This window comes from Heloderma suspectum, chromosome 2, assembly GCF_057233095.1.
Source record: "Heloderma suspectum isolate Gila_16-S chromosome 2, 16-S_ref, whole genome shotgun sequence".
In the NCBI taxonomy this organism is placed as follows: Eukaryota; Metazoa; Chordata; class Lepidosauria; order Squamata; family Helodermatidae; genus Heloderma; species Heloderma suspectum.
The window spans coordinates 74,593,566-74,608,602 of NC_139459.1; the positions used below are offsets into that span (position 1 = coordinate 74,593,566).

Consider the following 15,037-nt stretch of genomic DNA (forward strand, 5'->3'; position numbering starts at 1 on the left):
CTGCCTTCTTTGTCCTTTATCATGCCCGTCTTTGCACAAAACATTCCCTTGAGATCTCCGATTTTCTTGAAGAGATCTCTAGTCTTTCCCATTCTATTGTTTTCCTCGATTTCTTTGCATTGTTCATTTAAGAAGGCCTTCTTGTCTCTCCTTGCTATTCTCTGGAACTCTGCATTCAGTTGGGTGTATCTTCCCCTTTCTCCCTTGCTTTTCACTTCCCTTCTTTCCTCAGCTACTTGTAAAGCCTCATCAGACAGCCACTTTGCTTTCTTGCATTTTTCTTTGGGATGGATTGAGTTGCTGCCTCCTGAACAATGTTATGGACTTCCGTCCATAGTTCCTCAGGTACTCTTGTCTATCAGGTCTAATCCCTGAAATCTATTCCTCACCTCCACTGTATATTCATAGGGGATATGATTTAGGTCATACCTGAAGGGTTTAGTGGTTTTCCCTACGTTCTTCAATTTAAGCCGAAATTTTGCGATAAGAAGCTCATGATCTGAGCCACAGTCAGCTCCAGGTCTTGTTTTTACGGACTGTATAGAGCTTCTCCATCTTTGGCTGCAAAGTACATAATCAATCTGATTTCGATATTGACCATCTGGTGATGTCCATGTGTAGAGTCTCCTCTTGTGCTGTTGGAAAAGAGTGTTTGCTATGATCAGTGTGTTCTCTTCACAAAACTCTATCAGCCTTTGTCCTGCTTCATTTTGTACACCAAGGCCATGCTTGCCTGTTATCCCGGTGATTTCTTGACTTCCTACTTTAGCATTCCAATCCCCTATGATGAAGAGGACATCTTTTTTTGGTGTTAGTTCTAGAAGGTGTTGTAGGTCTTCATAGAACTGATCAACTTCAGCTTCTTTGGCCTCAGTGGTTGGGGCATAGACTTGAATTACTGTGATGTTGAATGGTTTGCCTTGGATTCGTACTGAGATCATTCTGTCGTTTTTGAGATTGTACCCCAGTACTGCTTTTCCCACCCTTTTGTTGACTATGAGTGCTACTCCATATCTTCTAAGGGATTCTTGCCCACAGTAGTAGATACGATGGTCACCTGAATTACATTCGCCCATGCTTGTCCATTTTAGTTTGCTGATTCCCAAGATGTCAATGTTCAATCTTGCCATCTCATGTTTGACCTCCTCCAGCTTACCTTGATTCATTGATCTTACATTCCAGGTTCCTAAACAATATTGTTCTTTACAGCTTCGGACTTTCCTTTCACCACCAGACACACCCACAGCTGAGTGTCCTTTCGGCTTTGGCCCAGCCGCTTCACTCTTTCTGGCGCTACTTGGAAATTCCCTCTGCTCTTCCCCAGTAGTATATTGGACACCTTCTGACCTGAGGGGCTCATCTTCCGGCATCGTATCTTTTAGCCTTGTGATACGTTCCATGGGGTTTTCTTGGCAAGAATACTGGAGCGGGTTGCCATTTCCTTCTCCAGTGGACCACATTTTGTCAGAACTCTCCACCATGACCTGTCCGTCTTGGGTGGCCCTACACGGCATAGCTTATGGCTTCACTGAGTTACGCAAGCCCCTTCGCCACAGCAAGGCAGTGATCCATGAAGGAGGGGAAGGACATAGAAGAAACTTATCAAAAGATGTTCCAGCAGTGGAACTTGGGCCTCCAAGAACCACCGTTCTGGTGTTCCACTGCTGTGTGTTCAGTGGTTGGCTGACACTATCTCCCTTATCAGGTATGTGAAGTTTCACCCCTATAATCTGATCAAGCTCCACCAGCATGTTCTCCCTGGCTGCTGGCACAGGAGTTACTGCACTGCTGTACTTCAGCACTTTACTGCTGAAAGTGATGCCTGCTGGCAACTTAGAATAAGGCGCCAACAGTTCCTGGCAGCTAGCAGAAGTGGGGCAGAGGGGGGGAGGGGAGACCTTGTCACCTCTGCTGCTTCCTCTCCCTCTAGTTAAAGTAAAGCCATAGAGACAAGCTAGGCTCCTCAAGGTTTTAAAGTCTGCACTAAGCACTACCTTAATACTGTCAATCTGGGTGTTACACAACACACACAAAGAACATAGCAAATTTTCCCCAAAATCATTGGGGGAGGAGAAGATATCCATTTTAAAAAAAACAACAACAACCAACTTTGCAAGGTCCCCTTGCACAACCTCCCCTGCACTTATCCCTCTGAACATTTGCAACTTATCCAGAGGTACCACCACCTTGTATTTCATGTTCATGCATATTGCCCACAAAAATATTATTGTTGTTGTTCAGTCGTTCAGTCGTGTCCGACTCTTCGAGACCCCATGGACCATAGCACGCCAGGCCTTCCTGTCCTGCACTCTCTCCCGGAGTGTGCTCAAGTTCATATTCATTGCATCGGTGATGCTATCTAGCCATCTCATCCTCTGCCGTCCCCTTCCCCTTTTGCCTTCAATCTTTCCCAGCATCAGGGTCTTTACCAGGGAGATTTGTCTTCGCATTAGGTGGCCAAAATACAAAAATATTATTACATCTCTAGAGAAGAAGGAACTCGTATGAGACAAAGAGAGAATAGCTGGGTGGTCTTCCTTTGCCTGTAGCAGCCTTCTCCTACCTGGTGTTCTCCTGATGTTTTTGACTCCAACTCCCATCATCTCTAGTCAGCATTGCCAATGATGGGGGTTGGAGTCAAACACATCTGGAGAACACTGGGTTGGGGAGGGCTGGCCTAGTGCATATACCCTATAGATGCATGAATCCTCAGAGATTGAGGTTTGTGTGTGTGCAAAATGACGATTGTTTGTCATCACCAGATTTTTCAGATCTAATGTGGCAAATTCTTAAAGTGATGGGAGTACCAGACCACCTTATCTGTCTCCTGAGAAACCTGTATGAGGGTCAAGAAGCAACAGTAAGAACCAGACATGGAAGAACCGAGTGGTTCAAAATTGGGAAAGGAGTACGACAAGGCTGAATATTGTCACCCTGCTTATTTAACTTATATGCAGAGTACATCATGAGAAACGCCGGGTTGGATAAATCAGAGGTCAGAATTAAGATTGCCGGGAGAATTATCAACAACCTCCGATATGCAGACGATACCACCCTAATGGCAGAAAGCGAAGAGGATCTCAAGAGCCTCTTGTTGAGGGTGAAAGAGGAGAGTGCAAAAGCTGGTCTGAAACTCAACATTAAAAAAACGAAGATCATGACATCTGGCCCCATCACTTCCTGGCATATAGAAGGGGAAGAAATGGAAGCAGTGACAGATTTTACTTTCTTGGGCTCCAAGATCACCGCAGACGGTGACTGTAGCCATGAAATTAAGACGCTTGCTCCTTGGGAGGAAAGCTATGGCAAACCTAGACAGCATAGTAAGAAGCAGAGACATCACCTTGCCGACAAAGGTCCGTCTAATCAAAGCTATGGTTTTCCCAGTAGTAATGTATGGCTGTGAGAGATGGACTATAAGGAAGGCTGAGCGCCAAAGAATTGATGCTTTCGAACTGTGGTGCTGGAGAAGACTCTTACGAGTCCCCTGGACTGCAAGGAGGTCAAATCAGTCCATCCTAAAGGCAATCAACCCTGAGTGCTCATTTGAAGGACAGATACTGAAGCTGAAGCTCAACTATTTTGGCCACCTAATGCGAAGAGAAAACTCCCTGGAAAAGACCCTGATGCTGGGAAAGACTGAAGGCAAAAGGAGAAGGGGACGGCAGAGGATGAGATGGCCAGATAGCATCACGGATGCAATGAATATGAACTTGAGCACGCTCCGGGAGAGAGCGCAGGACAGGAAGGCCTGGCGTGCTATGGTCCATGGGGTCACGAAGAGTCGGACACGAGTGAACAAAAATGTATTTTACCGACACAAAAGCAAAACACCCAAAGAATTTCAAAGGCTCCTCCAGCACTTTAAGTACAAAAAAATAGTAAGTTAAAACCTCATACAGAGGTCAGCTGAAACAAACATATATAATAGAAAGTCAGCCTAATACACTGGTGCTGACCATAGCACTGTTCCCATTTATTTCCCAGCCACTCCCCATTTTCTGTAGGTGAGCAGCCAAGCAAAGATCTGGTGGACAAGAATAGAGAGTATAAGGATGGAAAGCGTTCTCCCAAGAAATAACTGTCCAATGGCCCTAAAATTGGCATTTGGACTAAGTCTTAAGTGTTCTAGTGACAGATTTCCATTTCTTAGTATGTTGAATCTTTGGTTAGAGGAGGAGCTGCTGCCTCTGGAAATACAGGAACTACTCAGAACATGAGATGTCAAGTATATAATTCTTCATTCTCTGGAATTTATGCCAACAAAAACAGCAAAGTGTTATTATAACAGGTGTCTTAAATCTGCCAAGATACAACAGACTCTAGAAGTCAAAGGAAGTCTCATATGATAAGCAAATTTGGCCTGGGGGTGAGAGTGGAATCTTCCACTAGAAAAATATTTAAATTCAATTTAGCGTGATTCCAGTCTTACAACCTAGACTTCTCAGAACTGTAAGTTTGCCCAAGCTAATTGTTTCAGCTGCCTGACTACCGTTCTAATTACCTCTCAGTGGAGGCCTAAGGGAAAAAGAATTAACCTGAAGGTTCTTTATTCACATGCAGTATCCTCATGTAAAGAACCCCAAAACCATGGACTCTCTTGATAAAAGAGTCTGAGTGGATAACTCCTCTTTCCGGCCTCCCAGAGGTAGTGCAGGGGAATTGATCAAACCTTGGAACATACAATTCCCTGCATCTGATCTGCCTTTATGAACCAGAAAGTATTTTCAGTGTTGGATCCTCAAGGTACCTAAAATATTGGAAAGACCCATTTGTGGCAGATGTAGAATAACCCTTTCTCAGCTCCTGTCCCTAACTATCTCTTCTCTACATGATATTCACTGATGACATCTTTATTATCTGGACTCATGGACAGGCAACCCTGACAAAGTTTCACCAGGACTAATACTTTCACCCCACCATCAACCTAAGCCTTGAACAATCCATGCAACAGATTCACTTTCTGGACACAACTGTGCAACTACATAATGGACATATAAGCATCACTTTATATTGGAAACCTACTGACCACTGTGTACATACTTACATGCTTCCAGCTTCTCGCCAGAATATACCTCAAGACCCATTGTTGCCAAGTCCTATAATACAACTGTATCTTTTCAGATTTGTTGGACAGAGACTCACAACTTAAGGACCTAAATCAGGTATTCCTCAATCTACAATACCCACCCAATGAAGAGAGAAAACAGATAGACAGGGCCAGGCTAGTATCCAGGAACAATCTGCTGAAGGAGAAGCCCAGAAAAGTAAACAACAAAGCACTATTTGTTTTCACTTAGAGTTCCCAGCTAAAACGATTCAAATATATCATCAACAATCTATAGCTCATCCTGGTCAACGATGCTTCCCTTTCATAGGCCTTGGGTGGTAGGCCTGTACTTGCTTATAGACAGCCCCCCAACCTAAAACTGCTACTCACTAGCAACAACAGGCCACATAAGAAGGATACAAACACAGGTAGCAGACATGGCAATAAACCCAGATGCCAGCTTTGTCTCCATATCTAGTAACACTATTGCAGGACCTAATAATGTGACCCACAATATTAGGGGTGAATTCACTTGCTCATCTTCCAATGGAATATATGTTAACTTCTGTCAGCAATGCCCTTCTGCATTCTACATAAGGCAAACAGGCCAGTCTCTACTAGGGATGACTGAGAAATCTGCAACAGAACCAAATGAGTTTGGATTTTCATGAATCCGACCTGTGGATACTGCAGCAGATGGGCTTTTCCTTTGTCAGGTGGATTCAGCAGACTTGTGGACCAGTCTTCTAACTTTCCCGAATGTTGTGCAAATTTCGTCATAGAAAAATATGCAAAGTAAGAAAACCCCTATAGGCTAAAGCATGAAAATGCGCATTTGGGGGGAATTTGCACATTTTTGCATGCACAAATTTGTGCAAATTCAGAAACAAAAAAAAGCCCGATTCCAGTGATGGGCTGATACAGAAAGAAAGGCACCTGACAATCCACGAAACACAGACAGAATGGATTTTACACAAGCCATACATCCCTAGTCTCTACAAAAAGAATTAAATGGTCATAAATCTGACATCAGAAATGGCAATATTGAGAAACCAGTAGAGGAACATCGCACCCTCCCAGGACACTTTAGGACAGATCTTAAAGTTGCCATTGTGGAACAAAGGAACTTCAAAGACAGTTTAGAGCAAGAGACTGCTGAGTTAGAACTCATCAACAGCTTTAATTCCATTGCCAGAGGCTTTAATCAGAACAACGGATTTTTATCACACTACATGTGTTAATTGGCTTACCTAGAGCCAGGATGTTTGTTATCACAAACAGCTGCATTGTAAATTACCACTGTTAATAATGTGATTGTCACCATCAGTACCTTCTGCATTGAATTTCCTTCTGACCTGTTTACCATTCTTCCCCTCCTCCACCCCACCATATGTACTGTTATATATATATATATATATATATATATATATACACACACACACACTCTCTCTCTCTCTCTCTCTCTCTCTCTCTCTCTCTCTCTCTCCATAGTACTCTATCCATCTGATGAAGTGAACACAAAAGCTCATGCCAGAATAAATGTCTCAGTTTTTAAGGTGCCATATGTCTCTTTGTTGTTTTTTCTGCAACAGACTAACACAGCTACCCTCTGGAAATCATTCATACTGCACTTGTCCCACAGCAAGGATATTTTCATTTTAATTGCTAATTTGAGGAACCAAAATAACTTGAACCACTTTGGTAAACAGCTACATATGACATGGCTAAAATGTTGGGCAATTGTAGCATTTAGCATTGTCGCTTCAAAGCTACATGCACAAAAGAACAACCGCACATCTATTGGCAAGTGACTACATAACTCCACCAATTCTCTTTGTATACAACTGCGCTATTGTCTGTCTACTGCACTATTACCTGCATTAGGACCATCTAATTGTGAGGCATGTCCCTCACTGTACAAAACTATGTAGCTCTATGGTAAATAATATTCCAAGCCAATAAGGCACTTAATTCTTAAGTAACTGAAAAAACTCATCAGGCATTAAAAGCCGATATAAATCCATCTTACAGCGACTACAAGTTCTTATTTGAATTTAAAATGAGACACTAGCACATAATACACCACATTAGAACCATCATTCAGACGAGTAGTACACTGAAATTTTGTGAGAAATGGTAGAAGGCATTTTTTAACATCATTCATGAAAATTCCCTCACTGATTTGATCATTCCAGGAAACAAGGCACAGGCCAATGGAAAGTGTCTGCTGCTGTTGGTGCAATGCCAACTGAAATGAAGAGTTTCTAGCAAGATACATTTGTATTGTATGGCTTTTGCTTCCCAAGTCACACAACTCAATATTAATGCATGGCTGCTCAGAAGTAAGTCTTACTGGGTTCAATGGGACTTTCTCCCAGGTAAATGTGTATAGGATTTATAACCTGTCCCTTCAACAAGTTCCCAGGGCAGGTTACAAAAAATAAAAAATACAATAAAAACAAATTTAAAATGAGAAAGAGTTTTGTGGCACCTTAAAGACTAACACATTTATGACATAAGCTTTCACTGACTACAGTCCACTTCACCAGATTCATGAGGTGTTACCCTGCAACTTATATGGGAAGTGGGGGTGGATTCAACTGTCACCTGAGGCCTGAATAGGGACAAAGGTTGTTTTTTTTTTTTATCACACTGTATGGGTTAACCAGCTCACCAATACAAGGATGCCTGTGTTATCACCACTCAATACCTTTCTTGTAAATGGCCACTGTCTATGAGTTAATTATCACTGTCTGTACTTTCTGCATTTCAGTTCCTTCTGACCACACTGTTCACACCTCCCCCAACCGTGTGTGTGTGTGTGTGTGTGTGTGTGTATATATATATATATATATATATATATATACATACATACACATGTAAGTTACAGGATAACAGTTCATCCATCTGATGAAGTGGGCTGTAGTCCATGAAAGCTTACACTATAATAAATCTGTTAAACAGTCTTTATGGTGCTGCAAGACTCTTAGTTGATTTTGCTGCAACAGACATGGCAACCCCTCTGGGTATTAAAAATGAAAACAAATATGGAAACATTAAAGCACCCCAATTTAAAAAGAGCAACATAAAAGCAATCAGCACTGATAAAATTGTTGTTTGTTGTTCAGTCGTTCAGTCGTGTCCGACTCTTCATGACCCCATGGACCATAGCACGCCAGGCCTTCCTGTCCTGCGCTCTCTCCCGGAGCGTGCTCAAGTCCATATTCATTGCATCGGTGATGCTATCTAGCCATCTCATCCTCTGCCGTCCCCTTCTCCTTTTGCCTTCAGTCTTTCCCAGCATCGTTTTCTCTTTGCATTAGGTGGCCAAATAGTTGAGCTTCAGCTTCAGTATCTGTCCTTCCAATGAGCACTCAGGGTTGATTTCTTTTAGGATTGACTGATTTGACCTCCTCGCAGTCCAGGGGACTCGTAAGAGTCTTCTCCAGCACCACAGTTCGAAAGCATCAATTCTTCGGCGCTCAGCCTTCCTTATAGTCCAGCTCTCACAGCCATACGTTACTACTGGGAAAACCATAGCTTTGATTAGATGGACCTTTGTCGGCAAGGTGATGTCTCTGCTTCTTACTATGCTGTCTAGGTTTGCCATAGCTTTCCTCCCAAGGAGCAAGCGTCTTTTAATTTCATGGCTACAGTCACTGTCTGCGGTGATCTTGGAGCCCAAAAAAATAAAATCTGTCACTGCTTCCATTTCTTCCCCTTCTATATGCCAGGAAGTGATGGGGCCAGATGCCATGATCTTCGTTTTTTTAATGTTGAGTTTCAAACCAGCTTTTGCACTCTCCTCTTTCACCCTCAACAATAGGCTCTTTAGATCCTCTTCGCTTTCTGCCATTAGGGTGGTATCATCTACGTATCTGAGGTTGTTGATAATTCTCCCGGCAATCTTAATTCCAACCTGTGATTCATCCAACCCGGTGTTTCTCATGATGTACTCTGCATATAAGTTAAATAAGAAGGGCGACAATATGCAGCCTTATCATACTCCTTTCCCAATTTTGAACCATTCGGTTGTTCCATGTCCAGTTCTTACTGTTGCTTCTTGACCCTCGTACAGGTTTCTCAGGAGACAGGTAAGGTGGTCTGGTACCCCCATCTCTTTCAAAATTTGCCACAGTTTGTTGTGATACACACAATCAAAGGTTTTAGCATAGTCAATGAAGCAGAAATAGACGTTTTTCTGGAATTCTCTTGCTTTCTCCATGGTTCAGCGAATGTTGGCGATTTGATCTCTAGTTCCTCTGCCTCTTCGAAACCCAGCTTGTACTTCCGGCAGTTCTTGGTTCGCATACTGCTGAAGCCTAGCTTGTTGGATTTTGAGCATAACCTTGCTGGCATGTGAAATGAGCGCAATTGTACGGTAGTTTGAACACTCTTTGGCATTGCCCTTCTTTGGAATTGGGATGTAAACTGACCTTTTCCAGTCTTGTGGCCACTGTTGAGTGTTCCAAATTTGTTGGCATATTGAGTGCAGCACTTTAACAGCATCATCTTTTAGGATCTTAAATAGCTCAGCTGGAATACTGTCATCGCTAGCTTTGTTGTTACTAATGCTTCCTAAGGCCCACTTGACTTCACTCTCTAGGATGTCCAGCTCAAGTTCAGTGACCACACTATCATGGCTATCAGGGACATTCAGATCTTTCCTGTATAGTTCTTCTGTGTATTCTTTCCACCGCTTTTTAATCTCATCTGCTTCTGTTAGGTCCCTGCCTTCTTTGTCCTTTATCATGCCCATCTTTGCACAAAACATTCCCTTGAGATCTCCGATTTTCTTGAAGAGATCTCTAGTCTTTCCCATTCTATTGTTTTCCTCGATTTCTTTGCATTGTTCATTTAAGAAGGCCTTCTTGTCTCTCCTTGCTATTCTCTGGAACTCTGCATTCAGTTGGGTGTATCTTCCCCTTTCTCCCTTGCTTTTCACTTCCCTTCTTTCCTCAGCTACTTGTAAAGCCTCATCAGACAGCCACTTTGCTTTCTTGCATTTTTCTTTGGGATGGATTGAGTTGCTGCCTCCTGAACAATGTTATGGACTTCCGTCCATAGTTCCTCAGGTACTCTTGTGTATCAGGTCTAATCCCTTAAATCTATTCCTCACCTCCACTGTATATTCATAGGGGATATGATTTAGGTCATACCTGAAGGGTTTAGTGGTTTTCCCTACGTTCTTCAATTTAAGCCGAAATTTTGCAACAAGAAGCTCATGATCTGAGCCACAGTCAGCTCCAGGTCTTGTTTTTACGGACTGTATAGAGCTTCTCCATCTTTGACTGCAAAGTACATAATCAATCTGATTTCGATATTGTCCATCTGGTGATGTCCATGTGTAGAGTTGCCTCCTGTGCTGTTGGAAAAGAGTGTTTGCTATGATCAGCGTGTTCTCTTGGCAAACCTCTATAAGCCTAATAGGTCAGCGTAAAAAGTCGGGTAAAATAAGAGAGGGTTGCAGCTAATTTTTCCACATTACATCTGTAGCAAAACATCAGCATAGCAGGATCTAGCATTGAAGAGTCTTCCATATTCTCAACCAACATCCATCTATATTAACTGTTAATTCTTTGTGTTTCAAAGTAGCATACCAGACAAGCTCGTGTCTTTTAATTCCCATGTTGACTTTTATTCTTTCGTCTCCCCGATCACAATCCAGAAGGTGAAGGAACTGTATTAATGAAAGACTAACAAATCTGGGTAAACGTTACAGGTACACTGTAAAGGGATGATGCTGACGGTACCTCGCGCTCTAAAAATGCCTCGCGTATGTTATCGCCATAATTCGGAGAAGGCGCTTTGTAAGGTAAGACAGTAAAGTGATTCCATACTGCAAGCGGGACAGGAGGACTTTTAATTCGGGGGGGGGGGGCTTGCCTAAGGCCACCTAGTGAGTTCTTGGATATAGACTCCGGGTAAGAAAAAGGAGGACCCCCACCCCCAAGGAGACGGAGCCTTTCGTTCGCTTTCAAGCCCGTTTTGGCTGTCCTATTTATGGGGGGGGGGGGCAAGAGCCGCACACTGAAGCTTATCTGTGGTCGGCTGACGAACGGCTTATCGATGGACACACAGCCCAATTTGCTGCCCCGGGGGGCAGGCTGCCTCGCCCCGCCCCCGCCCCAGCTTTGCACGGCACTGTGGCTCTAGCTGTGCGGAGAAGGCGGCTGCGCGCCCCACCGCCCAAGTGCAGCCCCTTCGGAAACGCAAGTTACTCGCTGCTGCTCCCACTAACCGAGGATGCGTCTTTTCCAGAGAGAGAGCAAAGCAACGGCCAGGATGGCTCCCTCTTTGTATCCGGGCGGCAGCCAGCCCCACTTGGGTATTTCCCCACACAGCCCTGGACACAAGTTGCGTGGCCAACAAGTACAGGCACGCGCCCGCCCGCAACGCGCCCGACACACCTGGCATTCCATACGCGATTGTACCGCAGATATCCGGATCCGCCACCACGCGCACACGCCCGCCCGCTCGCCCGCGCGGCGGAGCGGCACGCCTCTTTGGGCAAGTTAACTCCGGCTCGGAAAGAGGAGGGCTCCGCGCTTTGTCGCCTTACCTTGCCTTTTTCCAGCAAGTCCACTATGTAGCCAAACTCACTGCCTTCCTCTGACTCAGACATCATCCAGAAAGAACCGAGAAGGCGATGAACGAGAAGCGACACCTCTTCTCCCCCCCGCACCCCACCCCGCAATTTAAAACAAAAACCAGTCAAGCTCCTACGGCGAGGCAGCGTAATTTTCGGACTCCCCCCTTTGCGGTTCTCCCTGGTCGGAAATGGCTTTGCCGAGGGAGAGGCGAGCGCTCGGGGCGCTGGGAAGGAAAAGCAAAGGGGGAAAAGGCGCTGCCCTCACTGATTCTATTTGAAGCTGGTCAAGAAGCTGAGCTAACGGAAAAAGAAAAGAAGAAGAAAACATGAGAGGCTGCAGGGATGTGAAATTTTCATTAGCTGAACTCTATCTGGGGACACTCAGACTCCGCCTAGAGGAGACTGGCGTTTCATCCGCTTGCTGCCCCCCACGGCAAACAGCCTCCCCCGCCTCTCCTCAAGCGGGGATCAGCCTAACACAAAGCCCGATCGATTATCAGCGGGAAGTACAGTCACAACGATGTGCCATCGACAGTGGTGCAGCTAGGTCACTTTAGGCCCTGGACTGTATGGTCTTCCGGGGACCTCTCTTTAGACGGCCATGTGATTACTTCAGTTGTGAAGGGCACAACGAACATTTCTTCCCCGTCCCCCACAGCCTGTATTCCATGTTTTACAACCACTTCTACATTCCTGATGTTAAAACAGCAACAAAATAATGTGCCCTCCGTGTTTGTGCGCGCGCGCGCGTAATTCGGAGCATGTGCAGTTTTGTATTTCATACTCAATTCTGTCATAGGACTGTCCTGACTACAGGAATTGAATGGACTTTCCTTCCGCTGCCCTGACCACCTGCCACTCTCTGGGTGATCATTTGGGGGCCTCCTGGGCTGCAGGGCCCTCAAGCTTGGCCCCAAGGTCCAGTCCAGCTGCATCACTGATCACCTATAGGCCTCCCTCTTGGTACCTTTACAGCCCAAGCCTATGCATCTTTACTCAGAAGTAAGTTTCACACTGTAGTCATTGGGGCTTACTCCCAGGTAAGTGTGCACTGGATTACAGCCTCAGCCAAGGATGTGGCTCCTCTTGCCCCCTTCCATTGGTTTGTAATTTGTAGACTCTCTCTGAAGTCTTAGGTTAAGATTTCCAGGGGTGTATAAGAGGTGCGTCTAACAAACTGCAAGAAAGATGGCAAGAAGGACCCTTGATCAGCCACCACAGCACCCTGGCAGAGTCCACACTGATGTTTGCCTTGCCCCACTCCCCTAATTCCCCCCTATTTTTTGTGGCCTAGCCTTCTGAGCACATCTGGCTGCTGAGTCTAGCTGCCATTGTCATTTCCCACAATGTTCCTGATGGGGCATCGCTCTGGAGCATTGTGGGAAATTAAAATGGCAGCTCTCAGCCACGCAGCACCGTAACTGCTGCCCACCAACAGAGGAAGGAGTATGCCAGACTGCACTTTGCCTGGGGCTCCCTCAAAGCTGAAGCTGGCCCTGGTGACAAGATTCAGAGATGAGGGCCAGTCAATAACAACAAGGTCACCGTGAATTATCAGGCACTGAACTGCAGTGAAACTAGCATTGCACTGATTGGCAGGATCTAGCCTTTTAATGCTTGGAAACTGAAAGTGGTTCATCTTTCTTTAAAGCACACATACACACAGATGTGAATGCACAATCTTTGTGTTTGTTTTGTTTGTATAGAATATTTGCTGCTGTGCGTAATAGGTTTGCCTATACACCACAGCAAAACAGAGACAGAAGTAGAAAACAGCCTGACAGCCCAATTCTATCCATGTGTACTCAGAGGCAAATCCCACTGATGTCAAAGGGTACTCCCAAGTAAATCTGCATAGGGTAGCAGCCTCAGCTTCATATTTGTTTAGACTGCTAAAACGGCAGAGGGAATGAATAAGTATTGCCCAACACTTTAAAGGGTTTATTCAGAGAGTTTATTTATAGGAAAGGTTTTTGTGTGGTTGCAATGCATTGTACAGCCTGATTCTATGCAGAGTTAGTGCTCCTCAACATTAGAATCAATGGGTTTAGGCACATTCAACTCCACATAAGAACTAGCTGCTTAGTATAATTTTCTAAAAAGAAAGATAGAGAGGGTTTCCTAGTTTACACTTTGAGAAGGCTCTTGTACCTTTACGGCTGCAATCCAATGCAAATTTACTTGTAAGTCCCAACAAATTCAGCATGACTTACTTCTGAGTACACTTGCATAGAATTGGACTGCAGGAGTTGCATGGAAAAATGAATTTCAGCAAGTGCCTTCCTATAACTGGCAAGTTAGTGGGCCTTGTTGTTATCCACAGTTATCAACATATTGCTATACAATTCCAGTATTTTATTCTACATGATATGCACGGATGCAGGCAGGGGCGGGGGGAGTGTGTGATAAGTAATTAGAGTTTATTTTAAAGTTCTATTAATTTAGTCTGCCTGAAATTCCGACTTTACTGGTGGTTAATGTGTACTGCCACTTTAAATAAAAACCAGGTGGCACTATGGGAAAAAGGGGGAAAGGAGCAGATCCGGGACAGTTAAGCTCTGGTTGTACTATCTTGGAGTGGTATTGGAAAAGCAAAAATGTTGATTTGTTCATATTCCCCTGGACTGGAGTGTAACGGGTGCACAATTTCCATTCTCAGTGCTGCCATGAGGGAGAAGCTGCAGCTAACAGAATGTTCCCTTCAGAGGAACTCTTAGTGGGTTAATAATCCTTTCGTATTCTCAACCAGAGTGATTAAAGAGTGGTAAAGGGGTGAACTTTATGAATAAACGGTGTACATATTGTGGGAAACCCAGGTCCAAATCCCTGTTCAGAACCAAACTAACTATGGAATTAAGGGAACAATCCTATGCATGTTTGGACAGGAAAAAAAGGTCTACCACCTCCACCATGCTTCAGCCAGGCATGCCGGGAGTTTTTTTCTGTCTAAACATGCATAGGGTTGTGCCTTAAATGTATAAATAACTTTAACATAACATCTCCCCCTGCTGCTAAGTAACAGCTGCAGGGGGGCAATCAGGACCATTATGAGCAGGGGAGAGGGACTCTTCATCTCATCATAGTTCTGATAAAAATCACTCCCCCAAAGCTGCTTTTGGCCCTGAGAGGGAAGCTTCCAGAAGTGGGTGGCATTGGGTAAGCCACTTCCTCTTAACCTAACTCAAGGGAGTGGTGCAGTTAGGTAATTTTAGACTATGGACTTCCTGGTCTTGGGGCTCTTTGGATGGTAATATGTATTACTTTCCTTACTTCCACATGTAGTAAACTAGCCCCACTACTGTTGTGGGGCTTTCTGCTCATTCTGCTGAGTGGAGCTCTGGACTTCTGCTCCAAAGTCGTGCCCTGACAGCATCACTGCCCAAGTGTTAGTGAGC

General features: G+C 44.5%; 1 protein-coding gene across 1 annotated transcript in view; it reads right to left on the bottom strand.

Annotated features, from left to right (window-relative positions):
* Positions 1-11,724, bottom strand: part of TRIM36 (tripartite motif containing 36) — a 104,500-nt gene extending 92,776 nt beyond the window's left edge. The window contains exon 1 of the mRNA XM_084833891.1: positions 11,613-11,724. Coding sequence (XP_084690017.1) covers positions 11,613-11,678 — 66 coding nt within the window. The 5' untranslated portion in view covers positions 11,679-11,724. The remainder of the gene's footprint in view (positions 1-11,612) is intronic.
* Between the last annotated feature and the right edge of the window lie 3,313 nt (positions 11,725-15,037).